Consider the following 26,129-nt stretch of genomic DNA (forward strand, 5'->3'; position numbering starts at 1 on the left):
ATGATTGTTTGTGTGAATTATGGCTTGGTTGAAGTCGATTCAGGGCGTGAAAGCTGCGAAGGCAGCCGCTTGATGAATGACCGATACCCTAGCAAGCTGTCAAAGAACTCAAAGCTTGCTGTCTTGGACCAGTGCACCGCTCATGGTGTACTCGTCGTCCTCAGGCAACTGTCCTAGTGTGACCAATTCACGCCCACCGCTGTTGTTCCACCAAGTCACACTGGTAGCAGCACGATCAACATCCATATCTCCATTGCTGAGGATCTCCCAGAATCTCTGCTGGCAAAGAGCTCGCTGAGCTGGGTGCTGAATTTTGTGGACAAGATCAGCAGCTGTATCGAGCCACTCTCGCAGAGCAGGCACTGGCAAGAAGGGCAGTGACTCCAGCATGGCCAGCATGAGCACGGCTTTCTCGGACAGAGGCTGTTGAGACTCCACCGGCAAATCCGACATGGCAGGTAACACAGCCTCCGAAGCGTTGATCAGTCGCTGGCTCAGGAGATCGAGTATGATGGGCTGTAGGTGTGGCATCAGCGTGGCGACTGTGGACGGAGGACTGGCCAGCTTGACCACAGATCTGATGGCCAGACGGAATTGTCTGGGATTCAGACTGTGTGGGAAACTTCGCATCAGTGTTTCGATATAATGCGGAGTATGCTTGACGAGCAGATCTGCGTTCTGTGGTGCAGCAAAAATGGCAAGCACGAGGCTGTGTCCTGCTTCGTACAGTTCTCCAAGCCGCGGATCTCCTTGCGCCTCAATGTAAGGTAGAGCCATTACGAGAAGCTCATCATTCATGCTTGCTGACGCAGTCAAAGTGAGATTCTCGCTGGTATTGAGGAAAAACAGGTCCAGATTGCGCTCTAAAGGATGGCGAGGTATTGCACCTGCGTGCTTAGGTATGTTCGTCCTGAGGAAATTCTCCACCGTGCGAGGATACCGGTTGAGTACATCCAGTGCTGTAAAGCTGACAAAAGTGTATTGCGAAGACGATGTTTGACCGAAGCGGTGCGAGATGAAGTAGGTGTCACGGAGAATGTCCAGACATAGAATCGCTATACCAGGCGCGCTGGTGTCTGTTGCAAAGGAAGGATCAGTGAGAAGCCTCCCGAGCACTGATCGTAGTGCTATGATGACGGTGAACATCATATCACGGAAGATTTGGAGGAGAGCCGGCAGGGTCTTTCTGGTAGTCTCTTGGCTCAGTATCTGTGCTTCTTCGCTGATGTCCACCTCAGACAATTTGTTCTGTCGCCAGCTCGCGCTAACAACCCTTGCAAAGTCTGCTAGCCGCGCAACCGTCTCAATAACCCTCGTATATTTGTGAGCGTGGTCGATGGCATACGCCATCAGCCTCGAGATCCCTCCCAACCCGCTCACGAATGGCCTCGATTTGATCTCCTGGACTCTTGCGAAGCTCGTAGACCTGGCAGACCATGCGGATTTGCCGTCCACAGTAGCGACAACGTCTTGATCGATTGCAGTAAGCCAATAGCCGTACTCAAGCCCTTCTTGAGAGAAGAAGGTCACATGTGTCAGAACAGGCAGAAGCGCATCAGCGTCCAACAGCATTGTATTGCCATCCGAAAGCAGCTGGAATGTGTTGTTGAGCACGAACGCAACCGCGAGATGTCCGTCCAGGTCGTCAGGTCTTTGAAGTGCTAGATTCGAAGCAGTGACCAACGCCGTCTCCAGCTTCGGACGGAGGCCAGCTGCGATCGGCTCTTCCCCATGCGAAGTTCCTGCCAACAGTATGGCGCCAATCATGACCGCATGCCGCCATCTCGGACTGCTCTCACCAGATGCGCCCTTTATGACCGCCTTTATCCAGCGCGACTCGGACAGCTGACTCGGGGCCAGGTTCTGCTGCTGTGAGTTCGCGAAGACCTCTTCGGGTGTAAGCTCTCTTCGCTTGTCCTCCCGAAAGCGCAGTGTCGCGGTGTAGAAGACGCTGAATAGTTGGCGCACATCTACCAGCCGTACAGGCTGTGGCCACAGCACATTGTGTTCAAGGATTTGGGAGGACAGGAGGGTTATGTTCAAAGGATTGGAAAGGCGCGACAGTAACGAGGTGGCGGACGGCAACAGTCGATGAGCATCTTTGGGAGAAGATGACACTTGCAGCGAGCGCAGCAAGGCCGCCAACGAGCGATCCATCAGCTATCGAGAGTCATGAGATGGATCAATTGATCTGATGTTGTCCAAGCAGATCGCATTCGCTCGTTGGGTGATATGACGCGGGCCGGGGGACCGAGGCATGGAAGTGAAGCTAGTCCACTTTGAGATATCACTGCCTGAGATGCCAAAGCGAACAGACGGCCAGGCCGTTTTCTTGTCAAATCCGAGAGCACGATGTGGGAATAAGTGATGCCTCAGCCAGGACCACTGGCCCTCATTATTTATGGCAAATGAGTCTCGGGTATTCAGCAATTCTCAGGGCGCGACCCGAGTATTGCTCCATCGCAATTATCAACCGTCTGTCGGGAACTCGATGCCTTCGACGACGATGGGCATATGGCCATCAGAAATGCAAAGTACGGCCTAGAGATCGTTATGATCGTCAGAATTAGGAGACCTCGACGCCTCGTATGCTGCCTCTCTGCCCTCTCGCGGCCACCGCTCTTGTATGGTACCGTAGGAAGTGATGGAATAAGCCATATTGCTAAGTGGACAGCATGAGCCTTCTCACAAACTCGGCCATCATGGCTCAATTGTGCAACGCCTTATGCAGGCAAGGGGGGCGATTGCCAGACCACTCCCACCTACTTGACAGGCATCTGCTGTTCACGAAGGCATACCTGAGCCGCTAATCCAACGGTCACATCTCTGTCCTCCGAGCATTGCACTTCCCCACAAAAGCAAAAATCGCAGAATGCGGCTTCTAGCCCCTCATGAACGCCGAGGTTTCACCTCACCACGGGCACTAATACAAGCTCGCACTCAATACCAAACGGTACCTACCTAGGTACTTGCCACTTCTAAGGTTACCTAGATACCTGGTACTCGACGGCTTGAATGTATGCATGAACAAGGTCCGGACTCGGGCGGCAGCATCATCGCATATTTGTGAGGTGTTGTGCATAAATGACCGTAGATGACATGATACCTCGAAGGGAAATGCAGAAAGTAGGAAAAGGCAGTTGAGTAGATGAATGCTGATTCGACGAATGCTGACTGAGGGAAAGGCCTGTCGCCGGCCTCATACCTGGCATGGGGTACTGCGTAGACACATACTTCATCTGTACTACGTCTGGCGCCTGGCGGTTCGCGTCTGCCCAGAGTGCTGGGGTAGTAATCGACGCGCAGAAGCGGATAACAGGCAGTTTTGTAGTACGGTACATCTGGATAGGTCTGTTCTTTTCACCACTTTCGATATCTGTACATGAATTCGAGATGATCCTCAGTGTGCTGGCTGGCTTGACTTGGCGAGTGCCCGTCGGGTCAGCTAGCGCCGGTTTCCTTGACTCGAACGCCTTGGAACGATCGGGGCATTTAAGAAGGCCATTTTTAAGCGGCGCCTAACATCTTGAATCTCGACGCCTGATCCGCGGAGGACAAATTATTGGTCAACGGACGCGGGGGAGCAATGACCTCGGGCAAAGCATGTTATCAAGAGGCACTAGCATGTCGTCAATGGTACCTATTAGTGACACTTATCGTGACGTTTGCGACAAGTCGAATCGCTGATGTACCGGTGACGACGACCATGTTTCGAGGACCTTCAGATCGCCGTTTCAGCTGGCCGTCGCGGGTGGGACGGCCGATTTCTTGCTTTGCCGAAGCAAACACTGACGCCGTGCGCAATTTCCATTAACCTAGTAGCGACTACTGGGGCTTATCCGGAGAACTTACGGATATGCATGAAATTGCACAATTCGCCATGTGACAAGCCACAAGTAACAACAATCGATCGATCGGGGCATGGTCCGTGCTCCTCGTGAAAGGTACGTACCATTTCCCCGCCGTTGCGATACAAGCCGGCCGGGCCTGTGAAACGCTGTCGACTCGTGTTTGTGCACTTAAGGTGCATTCTCGACACACTCAATTGGTGACAGCCAAAGTCAAAAGCCAATAATCTATATGCTGACGAAATGCAATTAATGCAACAGAGAACTCCGAACGGCCCGTGACTCGCCGACCTAAATTTCCTGTCTATATGGGGCAGCCGCCGTGGGTATCATGAACTCGAATCCGCAAATCCCCACGCTTAGACGCCAAAAACAATAATGTGTCGTCAACATGATTCTCGAGTGTCGCCTCGAAATGCGTCTCGGTAATCATCTCATCTCATCATGGCGTCGTACTGTGTTGGAAAATCGAATTTGCTTTTCCAAGCATGAAGTTTCCAAGCCGCCAATCAAGTGGAGGCATGCGCCACGAGACCGACAAGACCGCATAGCCAAGCGATGATCCAGTTATGCGGGCACCCCGAACCTGGAAGGCCGCGTTGCAACTCCTCGGCCATTTCTTCCTGGCCTGCCTCTCCCGTGGGAGGGGCTCGCCTTCTTTCTTTCTCAATTCGCGTCTAGTATCGCGCGCGAGGAAGAGCTACTCATGCACAGAGCGCTCTCATCCTCGCACTGACCTGCAGTGTTATCCTGCAAGTCTAGCAGGTGGTGACTTCATGTGCACGTAGATTCATGGCCCGCCCATCCGGGCGGCCCTGTCACGGCTAACGGTGGCTGATGACCCCTCTCTGCCGTGGAGGTCCGCGCGCTGGAGACGCTGCAGCATGATCCAATAGATCAATCAGCTCCCTCGGCATGTTTATCATGCATCGGCGCTGGCTCATCAGCACGACAAACGTCTGTTGCCCGCTTTCCCCTCTGCCGCTCGCTTCTTTTCTTGCAAAAGCAAGCGAATTGACATCCCTGCTTGCATCTCGTGATGCCGCTTTGCGAGGATTTACGTCGCTTAAGACGCTGCAGAAAGTTTTCGCGATGTCTCACCTTGCCCTCGGACTGGCCACGGCGTCAAACTTCCGCGCCGCCATATGCTTTTCACCTGAAATCGAGGTTGAAGCGCTTGAAGTTCTTGCTCATCACCCCGCATTCTATCATCTTGTTCAGCTGCTGTGCTTGCAATACAGTATTTTACGGATGGACTGGCATGAGTAAGTAGGATCGACTTACTAGGACATCCACGCCGATACGAAGGTTGACCGGGTTCTCTAAGATGTGGACTGCTGATGATAGCGCCTACGCAATCTGGACATAGTGCCGATATGCATTCTGTACAGGCAAATGCCTCTCTCAGACGCCACGGGCGGGTACATGAAGCGCAATATACTAGACACAATGGTCAGCGGGCGCATAGCTGCATGTTGGGTGTGTAACTGACTCTCGAGCGTGTCTGCTTTGCTGCCGAAACTCGAGCCCGTTGAGTGGTGATGGCGTACAAGTGGACTAGTTTGATCATTAGAACTGACGGAGTTGCTGGGCAAGGCAGAGCCCGAGATGTGAAAGTTGCTACCCGAGCCTCCGGACTCGAGATTTTCCACCGATGGGAAAGGCTCTGTACCAGACCTCAGATAGTCGGCGGGAGGCGGCGTCAGGTTTCGTGCGAGCGGAGACGGATTGTGCTGTTGAGTACCTAGTCGGATGCCCGGCGGCAGTGATGATCGATTGAACATTCCTGAACCGTCTACAGCGGAGCTGGCTGAAAGGCGATGTTGGTATTGGCCGGTTGCGGACACCGGATTCATGTTTGACGGCGGAGAGTGGCCTTGGGGCCCCTGCGGCATCTGCCAAGTTGTTAGCAACAAGCTCAAATTGTATAACTTATCGATAAACTAGACTGAAATAGAAAAGAGGCTGGGAAACTGGCATGATGTTATGCAGGCTCCGCCAGGACGGTACTGTGGTATACACCATTACTCGGTAATTAACCAGGAAGGAGCGGGATGGATTGTAAAAGGTAAACTTTTTCCACCACCCTTCTCCGTACCCCCTGGTCGCTTCGACTGGGCTTAAAACAGGAGTAGCCCGAAAAATGCCGAGGCGAGCGACCGCCCGGTTTCTTTTCGTTGACATTATTCCCTCAGACCCATCTGGCATACATACCATGCCCTGGTCGATGCGGACCGAGTGAACTTTTCCATTATCGTATATTGATCGTAGGCTCTGTTGTGCAGTGTGGCCGTTCCAGTGGTAAATAAGGACAGTAAAGTAATGGTAACAAGGACAGACAATAATACAAGGCTTCATGCCCGTTTGGAGCAACCACAACATCCCTCCTACCATAATTCGATCTCTTGACAGCAGCAAGTAAACAGAGGACAATCGAAAAATGTCATCTGACTTACAGGAGTGAGATCCCGATCGTCGTCAGCCTCAGTGGCGCTGGTTGCAGCTTCCACGAGGTCTGCCCATCGTCTTCCCTGTGCCCATTCGGCCACAGCTGGAGGTTCGGCTGACATGGCCTTGACTCGTCCTTCCAGGCTGAGTCTTCGGGACAATTCCTTGGCGGAGAACTCTTTCGAGGATTTGCCGCGTTCGTGTTTGCCCTTGCGTGCGTTCTCGCCTACTGATGGCTTGTGTGGGCGTTTTACTTGTTGCCGAAATGGAGGTAGTGAGGAGTATCTGTTGGTTGGTGACATTATCGAAGGCAGTAGTTCGCGTTGTCTGCCAAAGGCGTGTAGGGTATCTTCATCGAAGTGATCGCGTAGTGAGGGTAGGCCATAGCCAGAGTCGCGTTTAAGGAGATCCGCGTCAGAGTAGACATCCTGGAGGGCTATAAGTCTGCGCGTCTTGATGCTTCTCCCAGCAGGAGGAAACTTACGAAGTCGTTGTCCCACTGGTTCATTTGTGCCAGCGCAACAGCCGCGTTGGAGAGTCCAGGTTGTCCTGGGAGGGACATGTGGCCACCCATGCCATCGAGGTCACCGAGAAGATGATCGTGTTCACTCGCATCTGCTGTGGGGGTTTAGCCAGAGCGCCCACCCATTTGTGACCACTTACAAGGACCACGCCGCTGAGGCGCTGCGATGGGTTGGGGTTGAGGTGGACGGGCTGTTGGTGGTGTCGTTATCATGAGTTGAAAGCTTTCCTCGGTAGCAGGTAGTTTAGGAATATAGAAGTCTGGATGCGCTCGTCTGATGTGCTCCTGCATGGAGCGGTAACGCTTCTCCTGCACGTTGTTAGCGATGCGTTCGCAGTTTATGCTAGCGCTACACGCACCCCGAGGCATTTCTTGCGACAGAGAGAGCCATCTTGGTTGTTCAGCGGACAGACGACCTCGTTCTCTGCTTCACTGGAGACTTGGAACGAGCCTGTGAGGGCTGGCTTGGTCGGCATTGCCTGCTACCAACGGTACGGGAAGACAAGGAGAAGCGTGTCTTCAGAGAAAATGACGGAGTCGGGACATTCGGAGTCTCAGTCACCCACAACACGTCTTGGCCCAATCGATCTGGTTGCGACGTAAGGAAACTCGTTCCGGGAACAGGTCTGTGTTATCGGTCCATCTGTGATATGGACGTCTAAGGAGTGTTGTAAAGCGACCTGCGCAGGTTGTGGAGGGGAGAGTCGAGGTTGTGTGTAGGCCCAGCAAACGAGGCAACAAGTTGTGGAAGGAGAGAGGGAAGGAGCTTTGGCGATTTGCCGGGTGCATGCAGACATTTGGGCACGGCTACGGCTTCCTGGGCACTGACGGAGGGGCAAGCGCGAAGCCTAACCAGCTTAGCAAAAGCCTGGGATCTTGGGGGTACCTGCCCAGTGCTGCCGCTAAGCTGCTGAAGCCGCAAGCTCCCCTCCTCTGATAAACCATGCAGCACGAACCTTCTTGCCGTTGACCATTCACAAGAATCACAATCGCCTTCCCTCCAGCTCGTTGGCTGTTGTCAAGCTTCCGTCGAAACCTATCTGTCCACAGATAAACCTTTTGCGACCTCCAATCGAGAGCTGTCCAGGTCCCAAGCAAAGCTGAGCTTCTCAGGTACCATACCAACAGCTGTCATAGCTTTTGGAGCTTCATAGCTTCATAGCTCTGAAGCTATGGGAAGCTCTTTGAGCTCTTGAGCTACGAAGCTCTACAGCTCCAGAAGTCAAGAGCCATTACTTCTCAATACCCTTCATGATCATTTCATGCAAATGTCGCCCGTCGTGAAGGTCGGCCAGCTTGGTTTTCCTCCGAACTACCCAGCTCTCGATCTTCGATCTGCTGCAAGCTGGCATCAGCAAATCCCCACATGGCAGCCCGCCAACCGATCATCGAGCTACTGGGCACCAATGCCATGTCATGCTAATCGTGCAGGCTTCACGCCAAGCGCATGCCTTTAGCACACCGCTCGCTTTCACGATTCCCATGAATACGAGCTGATTCGTTTATGGACGAACGCTGTCAAACATGGACCGTGAGGCAGTCTCTACGACCACCCGAACACGCCTGGGAGTAGATAAGACAAGAATCGTGTTGAATGCATACTGTCCCAGCCTGAGGTGCGATAACACACTTCACCGTTTTCCTGCAGCTTAAGCAGCAGCGAGGCATTTCCGGTGACCAGGCTAGCCCTCGTCACCAAGCCTATCGAGGACGACACCACCGTCTGAGTCCTCATCACTGTCGTCGATGACTTCAGCACGATTAGCGCCATCTCCTTTCTTGACAGCGAGCCCTTCAGTGACTTCCTTGGTGGCCTCGATACCGCCCGAAGTGACGTACAGGAACGTCGACTCTGGAAAAGCATCGACATGGTTGAAGAAGTTGCCGAACACGTTGTCCTCTTCCTCGTCGTGGTACATGCGCTCATAGATCTCGCGCTGTTTGAATTCGTCCATCTCCTTTTTGTATTTGTCGAAGTCAATTGGTTGGAGGCCAAAATCTCCTTTTGCGCGGCGATTGTACGAGTCGAAAACCGGACGTTCCAAGAGTAATCCAAGACTCGGTGCCTTTGGAATCGATATGATGTCTGAGCCGAAGCTCTGTGTCAAGCGCTCGGGATCACAGCCACAGCGGACGATGAGAGCGACCATGCCGACCATCTTGCGAATCTGGTGCATCATGAAGCTCTGACCGTGGACTTTGAGACTCAGCCACTCGGTGCCATTGATGAGGATAGGCTCTGGGTTGACCACGAATGACTTGATGACCCTCTTGGCTGACGGATCCTTGAAAGATTTCTGGACGGTGAAGTTGTGATAGTTCTTCGTGCCAACGAATTGTTGCAGCGTGTCCCTGATTCGGTGCAGTCTCTTCTCTGGAATGCGATACGCCCGCTTGGCCTTAAGGTAGGCTTGTCGAAGTCGCTTTGTGCCTTCACTGATTGCTGGAGAACGGAAGGGCTTATATTCAGATGACTTGTCCTCTTGCTCAGCATCGTGCTGCCCGTCGGCTCCCTGACCTTCTTGGGCTTCACTCGCATCATTGTCGCCGCTTTGGGCTGGAGCAAAGTGTTTCGGCTGACCCTCTGTGTTCTGCTCCTGCTTGTTCTTGACGTCACTATCGGCGGCCTCGTCTTGGGCCATCTCACTTTGGAGGTATAGTGCTCGTCTCAGAACACTCTGAGTATGGTCGTCATACTCTTCCAGAATTGGCTTGATGATGTCCTCATCAACCTTCTCCCAGTAGCCCTTCACCTCTTCCTGACGCCCCAACCACGCATCGGTATCGCCCTTCGTCTTTGCCCACGACTCACACTTCATGCCCATAAAGCTCTTGGGATGTGGCGGCAGGAAGCTGTGCGATGGAATCAAATACTCGTATATTCTCGAGTCCACCAGTTGATATGCGCTGAAGCTGTTGTTCGTCCTCTCAAATCCCCAGACCCGTATCTGCGGCACCAGTGCGTCGTTGATCTTCTTCACGATATCCTCCTCCTCGATGATCAGCTTCAAGCTGATGACATTACCCGCCGCATGCACTCCCTTGTCTGTCCTCGCGCATCGCACGAAAGACGACTTCTTAGGGTCATCGGCGTTGTTCTTCGAGATAGCACCGGCCTTGACGAAGGCCTGGAACAGGTCTCCCTCGATCGTCTTCTGGTCGTGCGCAAGCTGCATTCCTCTGTAGCCTGTGCCTGCGTATCCAATCATTACAGCCACCTTCTTCTTTGGCTTCCGCTCCTCGGCCTTCAGCTCAGATTCCTCGAACTTAGTCGCATAGATCGGTAAAGGCTCGTCACCGCGGTCTACTCGTTGACGCTTCGCCGCCTGCTCGTCTTCGTTTCGCTTTCGCTTGTCGCCTTTTTGCTTGCTTAGCCATAAAGTCAGTCCCAGATCCATCGTACTGTAGCGCCTCGCTCTGTAGGGACAACATATGTACAACCAAGCCGTAGGATACGCACTCACCTCCAAGCCGATCTCCCCATATCTCTCTTCTTGCCCTGATCACCTCCTCGACCATGGCTGCCGCGGCCGCCCCGCCCACGGCCACCTCCCCTCTGAAAATCTCGCGGATTTGATCGTCGGTCCTGCTGTGTATCTCGCCGATCTCGAGACCTGGGTTCACCCGACGTTCCTTCAGACCCTCCGTTGTCCGCCATTGCGATCTGGCTCCCACCGTGGAGAGCGTCGCTCGGTAACTTCTGCTATATTTCCGGATGCTGCCTGTACACCTCGATACAAAGCACTTAAGGGGCATCAGAGCCCGGTGGAAGTATTCTGTTCGCGTCCCGGCTCCCAAGTGAGTGTGAGTTCTTTTCTGAGAGTCTACGCAGCAAGCTTAAGTGATCTCACAGAATTTCGAAATTCCTCGACGCAGACCGAGTGCACTCCAGATTGGAGAAGCTGCGGCAGACTTGATTGGCTTCTTGTCAAGCTTGTCAACCGGCGTGGCAAATTGAGCTTTAAAGCTTTGCCCATCGAACAACTTCTTGCTCGACTCCCAGCATCAACACATCACATTCATACACAAGGTTGTTTGATGATCCATGATAAATGATCTCGCTCTACATATCAAGCGCCACATAACTCTGTCTTTTGACCATGCTCTCCTGATCTGCATCTCAGAAACCTTTCATATAATGGTGGTCTTCGGTGGTCGCCAGCACCTCGAACCTCATACCGACCTCGATCTCTGCCTCATTTCTGGGTACACAAAGCATGCCGAAGCACGGCTTGAATTTGATGCCCTCGTCGATCCTTCTATACTTCATCAAGGTGTCCCAGGGTTGATGCTTATTCTAGAATGCGTTCAGTACTTGCCTCCCCTGGAGCCTAGGACTTGACTTACCTTGTCTGCTGTATCAGGATTCACATTCGGAACCTGACATCTCGCACAACGCGCAACCACATCCATATCGACCGCTCCGGTCATGCCAGACACCATCGACGGCATCCAATTCGACAAAGGCGCACTCGATCCATTAATGCGCACAGTCTTCCAACTATCCTCTGACCACGCTTCCCCACCCTTGATGATGACGTTCGGACGAAAGCGTTCTATCGTGATCTCCTCCTCACCTTGCGCCTTCAGACGCCCATTCAGCTCTGCCAGCGATGCCTCTGAGGCAATCAAGACCGGCAACACGTCAGGGAAATTAACAGTAGCTTGCCGTCCTAGCACCTCCGGAGAGCCATTCCCTGCACAGATGCGAGGATCTCTCGGGTCTTTGGTGACAAGATTCACCTCCTTCCCATCCCCAATGAAGTCCCGGAACAGCGCCTGGATCTTCGGGTCCGTGTACATGTATGCCTTCGTATCAGAGCCCCAGATATTGACAGTCGCGGGCTTCGTGTGCTTCTCGAGGTATTCATGGTCTGGAAAGAGCGGTACAGCAATCTGCTTCTCCTTGTCGTCCCCAATGGTGATGACCAGCTGCTGCTTCTCTTCATCAATCTTGGTGTTGATCAGTGTCATCTTGCTCTGCTGCCGAATGGTGAGGAACTTGTTCTCTGCATCCACGAACATCCAGCGTCGGTCGAGGTACAGGCCCTGTAGGGTGGACTTGATCGAGGAGACCTTGACGCCGCGGCATGATTTGATGGGGTAGATCCGCAATTCTGTGATCTCGGATACGGTGAGCGTCATGATGGGTGGCTGTTGTCCAGGGAATATCGTGGCAAGCTCTCTACTACGTGGTGTATAGAAGCGCAAGATTGCTCTCGGAAGCATCCCAGTATTATGTTATACATTTCGACTTACATGTGCGTCATTGCCGCCCTTACGTTTGGCGGGGAACAGCGCGAGTCGCGTCCCGTTGCGGCTCTTCTGACCGCTGATCATTGACTTCGGCCGCTGTTACATACCCAGAAGCGTTAGCACAAATTTCTCAGAGCGTGTTCACACACGACACAGGATGGACGTCGCGCTCCCAATAAAGAACATGGGTTGCAACACAGTATCGAATGTGTCTAGCATGCACAGATATTTCCCTCTCTGTTCCCAGGGAGGTAGCAGCCATAACACTTACCGCCCCAAGCTCTCCTCCAAATACTTTTTAGCGAGTAGACCGAGGTTGTGGAGATAACGCTTACGATATCGGAGAACATCTGCAAGTGTGTGTAGAAGCACGGCACCATGCTGCCATCCGAAACCGAGCATCAATTTCCACACCCGTAGCATTAACCACTACAGCAATTGCAAGCATGGCAGATTATTGGTCCTCGCCTGCAACGCCAAACATCTGGTCCGAATACTCGCACGCTCTCGCTGGCCTGTGGACCAACGTATCGTACGAGCTCTACAATGCCGACGCGACCCACCAACATTGCACTCCTCCCGTCCCAATCCCTTGGGCATAGTCCAACTCTCGCCCACTGGCTAGTAAGTCCGTCCTAGGTCCCTCAGTGAGCCCAGCCCAGCTCCCCTCCGAATGCGACCTTCCCTCCCTCTTAATCCCAGCTGCCCTATGCACAGATGCCAGACCCTTCTGACCAGGTCCTCTGGGCCACCTTAGCCTCTCCGCCCACCTCACCAACCGCGCCAACCTTGGATCCCTCCCCTCCAAAGCCAAATGGCAAGTCGCTCCCGACGCCGAAGTCGCACACGTTGCCCGTGGCCACTCGATGTATTGCGGTCGCGTCGAGCTCTATGAAGACGTCCAAGGGCTGTGGTGGAGGACGAAGGTCGATGTTGCGACTGATCCGGAAAGGATTGGTGGATGGGAGGTTCGAAGGGTTCAGGTCCTTGAGTGGGAAGGCGGAGACGGGAAGAGAGCGAAAGTGATGGAGTTGAGGCCTAGGCGGGATATGTTTGCTGAAGACGGGAGTCTGAGGCGGGCGGTGCTGCGGTGGGAGCGGGTGGAATAGCTTGGAGCCAGCCTTTTCGAGGACGGTTTTGCAACTATAAAGGCGGTAGGCTTTGCCAGGAGCCTAAATGCATGACGGTTCAGCAGTATAGATGGCAATTCGGTCGATCTGGACACAAGTATCGCGCTCTGGTGTACCTGCCTGATTCATGTCTCGTCGGTAATGTCCACGGTCACCAATGCATACGGCACAGCATCGGTAGTCGAAGCTGAGCCTGTAGCAGTAAGCGGACCTGCCATCTCAACAACATCCTGCTTCAAGCAAGTGCATTTGCCCTCGGCACATCGCCGGAAATCGCGCTCCAGATCAAGCTTGATCCATCGTTCTTGAGGTGTGCCTTCTGTCGCATCTTGCACCCCGTGCATAGATGTAGCGAGCAAGAAGTCATTCTCGAACGCCACCAAAGACAGGTTCACATCGTTCAGCTGTTTGCCGTAAAGACTGGCTCTGATGTGCTTGATTGCCTGTTCTGGCGGCGTCCATTTCAGCTCGTCCTCGTCTTGTAGTGCCCAACTAAACCCATCATCTGGAAAATCGTCCGCTTTTGCTGGAGTGGGCGCTTGCACGTTCTCGAATTCGAGCTTAGCTAGCCAGTCAGCTAACAGCCCTTCCCCGACCATCTTGATGAAGGCCTCCTTCAGCGCCCAGAAAGCATAGAAGCGGCGAAATCGCTGCTGTACCAAATCAGTGCTCGAGGCAGCCCCAGGGATAGCAGCTGTCTTCATGTTCTGCCGACAGCTATCAGAGAACATTTCCTCGAAGATGTCCACCCACTCGTCCAGTTTGGCTTGTGTAGTGACATCTGCTGGTGTTCGCCCGTGCTCATTCGCGCAAGCCAAGTCGACCCCTAGCCTTACCTGCTCGTGTGCATTCTCTGGGAGAGGCGGCCCATCGATCGAGTCATTGAGCACCCGAGTGATAGGCGCGGTGTAAGCCTGGCTCTGCTCGTCGGGCGTCCGGCAACCTAAGAGCACAACCACGCCATTCTGGTGAGACACGTTGAACTCGAGGCCGAAGTCGCCAGTTGAACCGGCGCCAGGCTCCCAGTACGGCCTCCGATGTGGATCCGGGGTCCTCGATATCCTGACTTCATCCCATGGTATGCGTGCATACCTGTGTATGAAGAGATACTTAAGCAGTGCAGACGCAAGTGACATGAGTCGGTCGGCTGGTCGCATGTATGCTTGGATCTTGGCTCTCTCAGCCTCGGTCAATGAATGCAGAAGCGGTAGGTCCACATCGCCGGAGCGGCCTGCCGGGATCTTTGGCCGCACGTCCACGTAGAAGCGCACGACTGGCGTCGCATATGCCGTCTTGAGTGGCGGTGAAGGTGGCATAGCTGGAGGCTGTTGAGTTGGCTGCCGATTGGTGGTTAGGCTTACTCTGGCAGCGGTGGCGGTGGAGGGAAGGACCTGTCAACACGATGACGTAGCATCGTCGAAGGCCTTGTCGCAACCGTTGCGCTTACCGCATTGCTCTTCTGGACCAGCCAAAGATGACAGGGAGGAGTGTATGACGCGGTCTAGACGTACGCACGAGATGAGTCCAAGGAGCAGACACGGGCGTCACGTCTCCGTGAGCACAACAATGGCCGAGAATAACGCTTGAGAGCGCAATGCAAGTGACACGTACGGCAAGACCCAAGTGAACATGGTCAGCAAGGACGTTGTTCACACTGGTTGATGTCGAGACAGGGCTGCATGTATGTCATAAGGAGCCGGGCTTGGCACGAAGGTTTTCTGACTTCGAGTAATAAAAGTGGCCACCAGACCATCGCTCGCACATCACTGCACATGGAATTGCAATGACAGTCACAGTAGGCGTGCTTGCTCTACAAGGCGCCTTCCTGGAGCATCTGGTGCTCTTACGAAACGCTGCAGTACGTCTGAACGAGAAGCAAGGATCTTTCAATTTCATCGAGGTACGGAATAAGGAAGACCTGTCGCAATGCGATGCGTTGATCATTCCTGGTGGTGAGAGCACCACAATCTCTTTGGTCGCTGCTCAATCCGACCTACTCGAACCGCTACGGCAATTCGTCAAGTATATCTAACTCTAGGTCACGGCACTGAATTCATGCTGACAGCAGACAGGGTTGACCGAAGACCAACTTGGGGCACATGCGCAGGTTTAATCCTGCTCGCCGAGGCCGCAAATGCCACCAAGAAGGGCGGACAGGAACTCATCGGCGGCCTTGATGTTCGAGTCAACCGAAATCATTTCGGCAGACAAATTGAGAGCTTCCAAGCTGACCTTAACTTGCAATTCCTGGATGACAAATTTCCCGGCATTTTCATCCGCGCCCCCATCGTCGAGAAGATACTGCCTAATATTTCGGGTTCGCAGGAGAGTGAGCAGAGGCTTGCAGATACCGTAGTCGCGCCTTCCCGAACAGCAAAGGACGATGCGGCTCGAGCTGCTATGGGCTCTGAAGTTGAAGTTCTAGGCACTTTGCCTGGTCGGCTCCGCAAAGCAGCCAAACAGGGAGCTGAAGTCAATGCTGAGGATGACGTTGGCGACATCATTGCGGTACGGCAGGGCAACGTCTTTGGGACCAGCTTTCATCCAGAATTGACTGCCGATACTCGGATACATCAATGGTGGCTTCGGGAAGTCCAGGCTGCGCTTCAGCGGAGATCCGTGTGAGCTATATAGCTACTGTTCGGATCGATATTTCAGGTTCGGGGTGGGCTTCGGCGCGGGTCCGCATAGATGTTATAGATTGTCGTTGAGGTTGGCACCTCTTTTCTTCATCGGTCTTCGCCTTCCTTCCCATCGTAGAACCGTCCATAGCCACCTCTTCCAGGGTCGTACTCGTCTCGGTATTCGTCACGCACCTGACCTCCAGATTTGCCTCGACCATACTGACGTCCCTCCTCAAAGCCTGGATCAAGATCACATCGGATGAGTCTCTCGTCCAGTTTCGTCCCTCCAATGTATTTCATGCAGTCCAATGCGTCCTGATGGGTGTAGTACTCAACGAAGCAGAATCCACAGGGTGTCTTGTTGAAGCGATCAAGCCCCATGACTAGTCGCTTTACCTCGCCGCACTTTGAGAAGAGCTCATGTATCTGCTCTTCCGTTGTGTAGAATGAGAGATTGCCGACATATAGCGTGGTTGCGTCCTTTAGAGGATCGTCCTTCTTTGGCTCCTGAGACTCGCCATCGCGACTATAGCGACCCTTCTTCTTAGACGTGAAGTAGGCACTAGGCCGGTCGAGGCGATCGATGGTGGTGAACTGAGTCTGAGCCTGCATCTCGAGCGCTGCGTAGGACAGACTGAACGTGGTGCGAACAGAAGTCGATGGCTCACGGACTCAAAATGCAGGTCGGTGTGAGTGATGCAACTTTAGCCAGCAGCTGGGGTACGACGGTGCAATGAGTGACAGCGCGAGTTTCTTTGAAGTTGAACGCTTGCATAAGCCCTAACCCTAGACACGCTTTCGCGACTTCACAGACTCCTCCAAGTGAACTTGAGATCAGCCTGCAGTCGTAAACATTGACTGATATTCCTTGCGTGGTGGACACACAGACGATGATGTCTTGTTGTATGTTTGCGACGGTCAACAGCTGACATGCCGAAACGAATAGGAGAGACGCCACCATGGCTGTGTCGACCATCACCCGGCGCAAGCATTTTCTCAGATCCTGTACCAAATGTGCCGACGTCTCCTACTAAGACCAATTCACCCTCTCTGTCCGATAGCCAGGTTGACGATGCGGGATCTAAGCGGCTGATCGCTCAGCGCGGAACCGAACTTTTTGTCGCTATTGGGAACAAACTGCGGTGGACTGATCTGGCGCAAGTCAAAGATCGATACGAGGACACTTCACGAAGCCGAAAAGATGAGCCTGCATACAAGACCGTCGGCTTCTCGACATTCTATGCTATCAGACAGCTTGTCATATCACCGTCCGAGCAGTACCTTGCGGTTGCTACCGACTTCACGGTCCATGTGATACCGCTCCCAGATCATGCTTCCTTCTCCACGCCCCAGCGGCCCGTAGTCAAGGTTCGAGCAATGCAACTTGGTCCTACAACGCATGTTATACCTGGCTCGCCTATCAAGTCAGTACTGTGGCACCCTCTAGCTGCCGCATCAGCATCAACAGACTGCCTGATCACTGTCACGGCGGACGCCTCGCTCCGGTTATGGGAGATCGACCGCCTGAATCGAACCTCGGTGGAGCAGCCAGCATTGGACATTGACCTTCGTAAATTAGCGGATGGCGTGTCAAGCGACCAGGACTTCCGACCGGCGGCTTTTGGCAAGAGCAAGGGCTTCTCCGTTGACGATGTGGACATGGAAGTCTCCGCGTGCTGCTTTGGTGGGCGCGGTGACGAGGATGAAGATCCCTGGGCAAGCATGACCTTGTGGACCGCTATGAGAAATGGGGATGTCTATGCGCTGTGTCCTCTGCTTCCTGCAACTTGGCAGCCGACCACTACGACTATCCCAGCCCTCTCAACCTCTACGGTGTCAAAGATGGCCACGATTGTAGGAAGCGACGAAGATGCCGAAGAGCGACGATCTGTTGAACAGCAGTATGAATGGGTCACCGAGATCGACAACGACGAGCCTTTATCGCCTGATGATGAGTCAGGACCAGAGATACGCCTTCGCCCATCCAACCCTAGTGCCATACCGCGTTTGCAAGGCCCCTTTGAGCTTGGAATGGACGACGATGGAGATCTCGATGTCACTGATCTGTACGTCATGGCTCCTGGACTCGAGAAGGAAGATAGTCTCGACGAAGACCCTGAAGACGAAATCGCACCCAACCGCGTCCCATATACAGTCCTCGTGCTGGGAACCACGGACAGTCGTCTTCACATAAGCCTGGAATTAGAGGGTGTCACTGGGCAATGGCTGCCCAAGAAGGCGCGCAACACGTTCAGTGTCCCAGAAACCGAGGGAAGAGACCTTGTACATGCTGCCACCATCGAACTAAAGCCAGCCACGGACTTGGCTTCTGTCATTCTGACGCCAGATATCATCAACCGCAGTACAGTCTTCGCTACGGTCGGCTCACAAGTGCATTCGGTTTCGCTTGACGACTGGGCAAACCGCATCGGCGAGGAGGTCTTCTCTGACACAGACGCTGATGACCGACTTCAAACCCGTTTAGCGACAGCTTGTCAGAGCCAGGTCGCGGTCGTTGATACTGTCTTGAACATCAAAGAGCGACTGACTGACAGCCTCTCAGCTCCCGTCGTCATCGACGATCTCGACGTCGGATACATATTACTTACAACGTCGAGTCCTTATGTTTTCGGATCGACTTTCGACCAAGCACATATCAGGTCTATGCTTCTCAGACAGTCGAGCGCTCTGATCCAATCGCCAATTATCCTTCACACGGGTCCTGGAGCTGCTGTGGAGCCACCTGAAGATATCGACTATCCACCAAGCAGGCAGATCTACGAACCTCCTTCCTGCCTAGACCATTCGGCAGAGTACATAATCAATCGTCTCAAGGCTCAGGTGCCAAAAACGAATCGTGCAATATTGACCCAGAAGCCACTCCGCCTTAGTCCTGCGGTATTTGACTTGATGGTCGGTGCCCATCGAACGGTATCTGGCTACACAAGCGAGTTGGAACAGGCTGGCGCGGAGTTGTTCCGTCGCTGTGAACGACTGAAAGAAGAGCTTGGAGAACAAGTCAGGCACATGACTGAGCTGGCAGATCGGCTACAGAGGATCAAAGACCAAGCGGACGGTGACGAGGTTCGACCCGGAGAGGAGAAGAAGGACCAGGAGACACGACTGCAGAGCATCAAGCAGAAACAGAGCGATCTCAAATCGCGGTTTGAGGAACTGCGGAGAAAAGCAGGCCAAGCTAGCAGCAACAAGAAGCCATTGTCTGCCAAAGAAATCGCTTGGATCGAGGAAGTCGAAAGTATTAGCGAGAGAATTGGGCAGGGTCAGGAAGTCGAGCCAAAGAAGGGCTCGCTTGCGGCACGATTCGCTTCAGTGAGTTGTCGCAATACCTTGACATCCAGCAGAGCTAACCATCATTTGCAGGCTCAACAGTTGTCCCAGAAGCTCACGCCAGAAGCCAAAGTGCTCCAGGAGAGACAAGAAGGACAACCTTCAGACACACCCTCGCTCCAACGTCAGAACAGCTCGGACCTGGCATCATCGAGGTCGTCGATAGCAAGTCGGCGGTCTGGAATCTTTCCCCTCGTGAGCGCACAGTATCAGAAAGAGCGGATTCAGGACGTGCAGGATCTAGTGGAGCGTGAGACTGCGGTCATCGATGCTGCTACGAGGAGGTTGGAGGGTCTGAAGCTGGCAAGTGGGTTGGCCTGAGCTCTTGGTGCCAGCTCTTGACTGATGACAGTGATGTGACAATGTTTGAATAGTACCCGGGTAGTATTGTGAAAGCCAACGAGTCGGCTCACGAATCTGTGTCTATCAAAGCCCTTGATTGACTGGGAGTGCCCGAAACTTGTACTTCGATCACGTGCTCACCGTGACTCGCCCCCAAACTTCGGTTTTGCCGCCCGGCCATGACGTTTTAGCTGCATTGATCAGTCCAGTGAATCGAAACGGTCGCGCCGCGGTTTGCCAGTCATGATTTGCATGGTGCCTGGCGCAACCGAATAATAAACATCATTCATTCTCTAGCATCTGCATGGGTTGCCTGTTGTGACTCTGTCGATATCGAAGTCAGTCTTTGCATAGTTCTCTCATCCTCAATGAATGCACAGTCGAGACCATGACACTACTCAGACATGCGACCACTGTGTTAGCAGTGGCGCTTCCGCTCACTTCTGCCTCACCGCCAACAAAGATCCATGAGCCAGGCAGGTGCGCCATTCGCGGTCACTGTGGCAAGCAGGGGTTCTTTGGCTCCGATCTTCCTTGCCCAGATAACGGCAAAGCATCCACACCGACCTCCGAACTGCGTCAGTCATTAGTCGATCTATGCGGTCCAAAATGGAACGAAGGCGATGTCTGCTGTGAACAGGAGCAGGTCGACGCCCTGCGCACGAATCTCAAGAGAGCAGAGGGCATTATTGCCTCATGTCCGGCCTGCAAGGACAATTTCTTCAATCTGTTCTGTACATTCACCTGTTCGCCCGACCAGTCATTATTCATCAACGTCACGCAAACCGAGACTACATCAGCAGGCAAGGATATCGTTACGGAGCTTGACAACATATGGTCAACAGAGTACCAGAGCGGTTTCTACGACAGCTGTAAAGAAGTCAAGAATGGTGCCAGTGGCGGCAAGGCCATGAGCTTTATTGGTGGCGGCGCAAAGAACTATACTCAATTTCTCAAATTCTTGGGCGACAAGAAGTTTCTCGGTAGTCCTTTTCAGATCAATTTCCTGGAGGAGCCGAGACACGAGGACAAGAACGCGCGACCACTGGACATTACGCCGCATGCTTGCAACGACACGGACCCAAATTTCAGATGCAGCTGTGTTGATTGTCCTGCTGTATGCCCGACACTTCCGGAAGTCAAGGACGTTGAATACTGCCACGTTGGCGTCGTACCTTGCCTATCCTTTGCCATCATTATCGTCTACTCTGTCGCTCTATTTCTACTGGTCACGGCCGTGGTCGGCCACGTGGCATGGATCAAGCACAAGAAGCGAGAGTCAGAACGTTTGCGACTTTTACACGACGCAGCTGCGAGCGATGACGAGGACGACGAGGGTTATGTCCGTAATGCTGGGGTCCTGGATAGGCCTTATCGCAAGTACTATCTGAATCAGATTTTCGACCGGGCTTTCAGTAAACTCGGGAGCTTTTGTGCGCGCTTTCCAGGCCTGACGATCGGAACCAATGTCCTCATTATCGGGTTGTTGAGCCTTGGATGGCTCAAGTTCGAAGTTGAACTGGATCCAGTCCGTCTGTGGGTCAGCCCTGACTCTGACGCTGCGCAAGAGAAAGCATTCTTTGACGCAAACTTTGGCCCCTTCTACAGGACCGAACAAATGTTCGTGGTCAATGATACCGAAGGTGGCGAGGTTCTGAACCGTGCAAATCTGGACTGGCTGTTTGGCGTGGAAGAGAAAGTTGCCAAAATTTCAGCAGGCGGCGACGCTAGACTCACGTTGGATGACTTCTGCTTCAAACCTACAGGCGACGCTTGTGTTGTTCAATCGCTCAGTGGCTGGTTCCAAGGCAGCTTGACTGATGACTGGCAAGCCACAATCGAACACTGCGCTGACTCTCCTGGCGCTTTGGAATGTCTCCCACCATATATGGATCCGCTTCTCCCTGGCCGCGTGCTCGGCGGCTATCACGGAGTCGAAAACGTTACTCATGCGAAGGCCATGACCATCACATGGGTTGTCAATAATCACGAGCAAGGCTCGGGCGCTGACAAGATCACCCAAATCTGGGAGCAGGCGCTCAAGGACGAGTTGCTCGAGTTTCAGAAGCAAGCGTCCAAGCGTGGCCTCCGTATGTCGTTCAGCACGGAAATCAGTCTAGAGGAGGAGCTGAATAAGTCCACCAACACCGATGCCAAAATAGTTGCCATCAGCTACGTGGTCATGTTCATCTACGCATCACTCGCTCTCGGATCTGGAGCGGTGACTCTGCAGTCACTTTTCTCGCATCCATCGAACGCATTCGTCCAATCGAAATTCACTCTCGGTGTTGTCGGTATCCTGATTGTTCTGATGTCAGTCTCTGGGTCCGTTGGCCTTTTCTCTGCGGCAGGTGTCAAGGTGACCCTGATCATCGCCGAAGTCATTCCATTCCTGGTGCTGGCTGTTGGCGTCGACAACATCTTCCTCATCGTACACGAGTTTGACCGAGTCAACGTTAGTCATCCGGACGAGGAGATAGAGACGCGTGTAGCCAAAGCGCTCGGTAGAATGGGCCCCAGCATCTTGCTATCCGCCTCGACCGAGACGATAGCGTTCGCTATGGGCGCTTTCGTGGGCATGCCTGCTGTCAAGAACTTTGCAGCATATGCGGCCGGCGCAGTCTTCATCAATGCCATACTACAGGTGACCATGTTCATCTCAATTCTGGCCCTGAATCAGCGTCGTGTGGAAAGTCTGCGTGCGGACTGCTTCCCATGCATTACTGTCAAGCGTGCAAACTCGGTCAACATGCCGGGGGGACACCTTTTCGGTAGTGATGAGGAAGGCGCGTTGCAGCGCTTCATTCGCAGATGGTATGCGCCAAAATTGATGGACAACAAGATCAAAACAATCGTTGTCGCGATTTTCATCACTATCTTTGGTACTGGTCTGGCGCTCTTGCCGGAAATCGCGCTTGGTCTAGATCAGCGAATCGCAATCCCGGCGGACTCATACCTGATCAACTACTTCAATGATTTGTACGCTTACTTTGGCCAAGGTCCACCGGTGTACTTCGTCACACGCGATGTCAATGCAACACAGCGGGTATCGCAGCAAGAGATCTGTGGCCAGTTCACCACATGCCAGGACTTCTCACTGCCACTGATCTTGGAGCAAGAATCAAAGCGACCTTCCGTGTCATACATCAATTCTGCCACAGCCTCATGGATCGACGACTTCTTCTTCTGGCTGAATCCGAATAACGAGAATTGCTGCGTCAACGAAGACGATAGCCCATGTCTTGCGGACGGAGAATGGAACATCACCCTCTCAGGCATGCCCGAAGGCCACGAGTTCATCGACTATGTCTCTCGCTGGATCCAATCACCTACTACCGAGGAATGCCCTCTTGGTGGCCAGGCTGCCTACTCAGACGCCCTCGTCATCGACCACAACAACACCAACATTCCCGCCTCGCACTTCCGCACCTTCCACACCCCACTCCAAAGCCAAGAAGACCTCATCGGGTCGTACGCTGCTGCCCGCCGCATCGCCCGCGAGATCTCTGATGCTCAGGACATCGACGTCTTCCCGTACAGCAAACACTACATCTTCTTTGATCAATACTCCAGCATCATTCGACTCACAGCAACACTCCTCTGCATCGCTGTCGCAATCATCTTCGTCCTATCCTCACTCCTTCTCGGCAGCCTGCTCACTGGCGCAGTCGTCGCCGTCACGGTGATCATGATCCTCGTCGACATTATCGGCGTCATGGCCGTCGCAGGTGTCAGCCTCAACGCTGTGTCGCTCGTCAACCTGGTCATCTGCGTTGGCATCGGTGTTGAGTTCTGCGCACACATTGCGCGGGCGTTCATGTTCCCAGCTAAAGCAATCCTCGATCGCGGACGCAACAAGTTCCGTGGGCGCGATCTGAGGGCGTGGGCTGCGCTTGTGAATGTGGGAGGGAGTGTCTTTTCGGGGATCACGATTACGAAGTTCTTGGGTGTGGCCGTGCTGGCGTTCACGCGGAGTAAGATTTTCGAGGTGTACTACTTCCGGATTTGGTTGGCGCTGGTGATATTGGCGAGTAGTCATGCTTTAGTCTTTTTGCCGGTGGCTCTAAGTCTGACCGGTGGAAATGAAGGCTACGTGAGTGGTGAGGGAGAGGGTGGCTTGAGAGAAGATTTGGGAAGGAGAGGTAGATATAGGAGTCTGCTGGGCGATGGAGGGATGGGAGACGATGAGGATAGTGATGAGGAGGGGAGTGTGTACTAGGAGACTGCTTCCAGGCTCATGGATGGTGGTAGTGATGAGGAGTAAACCGGCTATGGCGAGAACTTTCGATATGCTGAAGAGAAGCTAAATCATAGGCGCCGGGAGCGCTACATGACACTAGCGATTAATGAAGTGCATTCACTCATTACAGGGACTATTTCAGCACGTCCATTCTGCGAGCTGTCAAGCGTTGTTACATGTACATGGCAGGTCCATCGTTATGGAAGCCGATCTTCATGGGTTGACCCCTTGATCGCTACTGCTGGTCGTTTCATCTGCTTTGAGTCACTGCGCATGGAAACTGCATATGCCTCGACTGCCTGACTTCCTCCGTCGGTCACCCATACAGCTTCTGAGGTCTTGCAGATGGATTTCAACGACCGTCCCCGTTCCTTGCACATGTCGGCGTACGTGAGTACGTACATCCACGTGCTACCAAGTTGCATTGCTGCCCGAGTCACATGGTTGTATTGATTTCCTAAGCCGATCACAGTCTCAGCCATGAGCGGGAAGATTTCTTGTACCCACGAGTCTCAGCCCTTCTGGAGCATGGTCGCTCACGTTCTAGCTCGCGTTCTAGTTGGCGATCTAGCTCGCGTTCCATCTCTTTCTTCAAAGCTTTTGCAGCATTCCCATATCGGCGTGCGAGCGCCATTTGCCGTGACTCCAGCGAAAGGGCTTCAATTCCTTCAGTTGATTGGCGCAGGCTCGGGCCGTCCCACAAGTCGTCGATTGGGCCCAGAAGCACATTGATGCACAACTCTGCTACCCGGTTCTCTTTCCTGTCTAAGGTTCCAATCATCATGTAAAGCACGCTGTCCTCTTTAATGGCGATTCCGAATGGTCCGAAAGTGATCAAGCGAATTAATGCCCTAGCATCTGTCTGTCGCACTGGAGAATATCCTTGGAGGAAAGTACTCAGGCGGCATCTGAAGAGAGACGGCGAGATCAATTCGGTCAGAGCGAAGTGCTCGTCGTGATTGCAGCTCTCGTCAAAGCACAAGCCCCAGCGGGATGTCGAGTCTTCGTTGTTCTTGACGAAACGAGCCGATCTGTATTGAATCCTCCTGTCATATTGGATCCCAAGGTCGGCCTGTCCATGAATCCCCTCGTGCGCTCTCAGTGAGCAATGTAAGTGGTCGATGAGGCGCTGCCACTCGCTGCTGGGATTAGCTTGTTGGGATGCTACTGCGCTGCTTCCGGGTGAAGACAAATCAGGACGCTGATCAATGAAGTTCTGGTTGGGATCTATGCCGAAAAAAGCTTCGCGATCAATCAGTGGCACGTCGCTTTCGAGACGCGCAAGGCACTGCTCCAGCTGCTGCTCGCGCTCGATTCGCTGGTGCCATGCGTGCTTCTGACTCTGCAAAGGCAGATTCGAAATCAGGTTGTATGAAACATCTCCTGTCGATTGAGGTTCCAGATCGGTGCGTGGCAGAACGCTCGCGAGTCGTGCGATTAGACGCTCCAGTTGCTGCTCTCGACATGAAGGCTGGTCCCAGAGATCTTTTTGGACTGGCCAGGGAAGCTTCGAGATCGTGTCATATGAGACGTCTTTTGCTTGTGCAAGGGACCTCGTCTTCGCCAATGCCAGCTGCCGCAGCGACTTAGTACTTTGCGATTCGTCCTCCGGCGGAGTCATCGTAATTGTACACTTTAATGCCTTCGATACGCGCAAGGGTCGTTTTCGGAGCCGAGTACAGAGGGTCAGCGTGTTGGGGTTGCTTATTCGAGGATTGTGTCTCGATATGTGGCCACAAGAGGAGGCTCAGCCAGGGCTCCCAGAATTGATCAGATTTGGACTCCTGTAGGGCAAACGTTGAAAGCTCAGGAATCGATGGATTGGTTTCTGCGAGAGAGCAGTAGACATGAACATACATATAGTGTTGCAAAGGGAGTAAGCTTCGACATTGCAAAGTACATAGTGGCAAGCAGAAGGTACTCACGGCCAGGCAGCTGAGGCTCAGAAGCTGGGCCGATGTGCGGTAGCAAGGACCTCATCCCAGTTAAGAATGTTGGTAGTCCCCCAAAATCACCCTTCGACTTGGCACCGGTTGGATCTTCTTGCTTTTTTGATGTTTGTCAGTGCCTGGTTGTGTAGCACTGGTGTGTGCGATGGGTTTAGCTAAGACTCTCAGGTGAGGCGCGGCGGAATTCGCTGCCAAGTCGTTCCGCTCCGTCGTACCTTCCGCCACAAACTCATGAGCAGCGGTCAACTGCCAATCGCTCCTGCCGCAGAGAGTGTATGGAAAGGGCAAGTGCAAATGCCGCTGGGACGCCGCTGCCAAGGGATTTATTTAAGAGGCAGGTGCGATTGTCGCTGTACTTTCCTGCCGGAGAGAGTAACTGACGAGGCAGGTGCAAATGCCGTCAGCTGATCGCTCCTGCAGC

At 53.4% G+C, this 26,129-nt stretch overlaps 10 protein-coding genes across 10 annotated transcripts; 3 read left to right on the forward strand and 7 right to left on the reverse strand.

The window, feature by feature from the left end:
- Positions 1 to 108: 108 nt before the first annotated feature.
- On the reverse strand, positions 109 to 2,157 carry AB675_11518 (Peroxisomal membrane protein PEX17; the record flags this gene model as incomplete). The annotated part of the gene is made up of 1 exon (XM_018140373.1): positions 109 to 2,157. One exon carries the CDS (start codon positions 2,155 to 2,157, stop codon positions 109 to 111), a length of 2,049 nt encoding a protein of 682 aa, XP_018000015.1.
- A 3,095-nt stretch (positions 2,158 to 5,252) lies between these two features.
- On the reverse strand, positions 5,253 to 7,295 carry AB675_11519 (uncharacterized protein; the record flags this gene model as incomplete). Its single annotated transcript, XM_018140374.1, has 7 exons — positions 5,253 to 5,288; positions 5,341 to 5,405; positions 5,473 to 5,743; positions 6,305 to 6,724; positions 6,781 to 6,914; positions 6,960 to 7,128; positions 7,179 to 7,295. The coding sequence occupies 7 exons, from the start codon at positions 7,293 to 7,295 to the stop codon at positions 5,253 to 5,255; spliced, it is 1,212 nt and encodes a 403-aa protein (XP_017999964.1).
- Positions 7,296 to 8,501: 1,206 nt separating this feature from the next.
- On the reverse strand, positions 8,502 to 10,217 carry AB675_11520 (tRNA pseudouridine synthase 1; the record flags this gene model as incomplete). Its single annotated transcript, XM_018140376.1, has 1 exon — positions 8,502 to 10,217. The coding sequence occupies one exon, from the start codon at positions 10,215 to 10,217 to the stop codon at positions 8,502 to 8,504; it is 1,716 nt and encodes a 571-aa protein (XP_017999951.1).
- A 722-nt stretch (positions 10,218 to 10,939) lies between these two features.
- AB675_11521 (Mitochondrial amidoxime reducing component 2) lies at positions 10,940 to 11,964 on the reverse strand (the record flags this gene model as incomplete). The annotated part of the gene is made up of 2 exons (XM_018140377.1): positions 10,940 to 11,116; positions 11,167 to 11,964. 2 exons carry the CDS (start codon positions 11,962 to 11,964, stop codon positions 10,940 to 10,942), a joined length of 975 nt encoding a protein of 324 aa, XP_018000002.1.
- An 818-nt stretch (positions 11,965 to 12,782) lies between these two features.
- Positions 12,783 to 14,521, reverse strand: AB675_11522 (uncharacterized protein; the record flags this gene model as incomplete). The annotated part of the gene is made up of 2 exons (XM_018140378.1): positions 12,783 to 13,247; positions 13,361 to 14,521. The coding sequence occupies 2 exons, from the start codon at positions 14,519 to 14,521 to the stop codon at positions 12,783 to 12,785; spliced, it is 1,626 nt and encodes a 541-aa protein (XP_018000045.1).
- Positions 14,522 to 14,988: 467 nt separating this feature from the next.
- AB675_11523 (putative pyridoxal 5'-phosphate synthase subunit PDX2) lies at positions 14,989 to 15,830 on the forward strand (the record flags this gene model as incomplete). Its single annotated transcript, XM_018140379.1, has 2 exons — positions 14,989 to 15,227; positions 15,278 to 15,830. The coding sequence occupies 2 exons, from the start codon at positions 14,989 to 14,991 to the stop codon at positions 15,828 to 15,830; spliced, it is 792 nt and encodes a 263-aa protein (XP_017999977.1).
- Positions 15,831 to 15,934: 104 nt separating this feature from the next.
- AB675_11524 (Nuclear cap-binding protein subunit 2) lies at positions 15,935 to 16,441 on the reverse strand (the record flags this gene model as incomplete). Its single annotated transcript, XM_018140380.1, has 1 exon — positions 15,935 to 16,441. The coding sequence occupies one exon, from the start codon at positions 16,439 to 16,441 to the stop codon at positions 15,935 to 15,937; it is 507 nt and encodes a 168-aa protein (XP_018000136.1).
- A 318-nt stretch (positions 16,442 to 16,759) lies between these two features.
- Positions 16,760 to 19,498, forward strand: AB675_11525 (Nucleoporin nup82; the record flags this gene model as incomplete). The annotated part of the gene is made up of 2 exons (XM_018140381.1): positions 16,760 to 19,159; positions 19,211 to 19,498. The coding sequence occupies 2 exons, from the start codon at positions 16,760 to 16,762 to the stop codon at positions 19,496 to 19,498; spliced, it is 2,688 nt and encodes an 895-aa protein (XP_018000181.1).
- Positions 19,499 to 19,907: 409 nt separating this feature from the next.
- On the forward strand, positions 19,908 to 23,738 carry AB675_11526 (Niemann-Pick type C-related protein 1; the record flags this gene model as incomplete). Its single annotated transcript, XM_018140382.1, has 1 exon — positions 19,908 to 23,738. The coding sequence occupies one exon, from the start codon at positions 19,908 to 19,910 to the stop codon at positions 23,736 to 23,738; it is 3,831 nt and encodes a 1,276-aa protein (XP_018000177.1).
- A 487-nt stretch (positions 23,739 to 24,225) lies between these two features.
- On the reverse strand, positions 24,226 to 25,380 carry AB675_11527 (uncharacterized protein; the record flags this gene model as incomplete). The annotated part of the gene is made up of 1 exon (XM_018140383.1): positions 24,226 to 25,380. One exon carries the CDS (start codon positions 25,378 to 25,380, stop codon positions 24,226 to 24,228), a length of 1,155 nt encoding a protein of 384 aa, XP_017999858.1.
- Positions 25,381 to 26,129: the final 749 nt, after the last annotated feature.

This window comes from Cyphellophora attinorum, assembly GCF_001299255.1.
Source record: "Cyphellophora attinorum strain CBS 131958 chromosome Unknown Contig13, whole genome shotgun sequence".
Lineage (NCBI taxonomy): Eukaryota > Fungi > Ascomycota > Eurotiomycetes > Chaetothyriales > Cyphellophoraceae > Cyphellophora > Cyphellophora attinorum.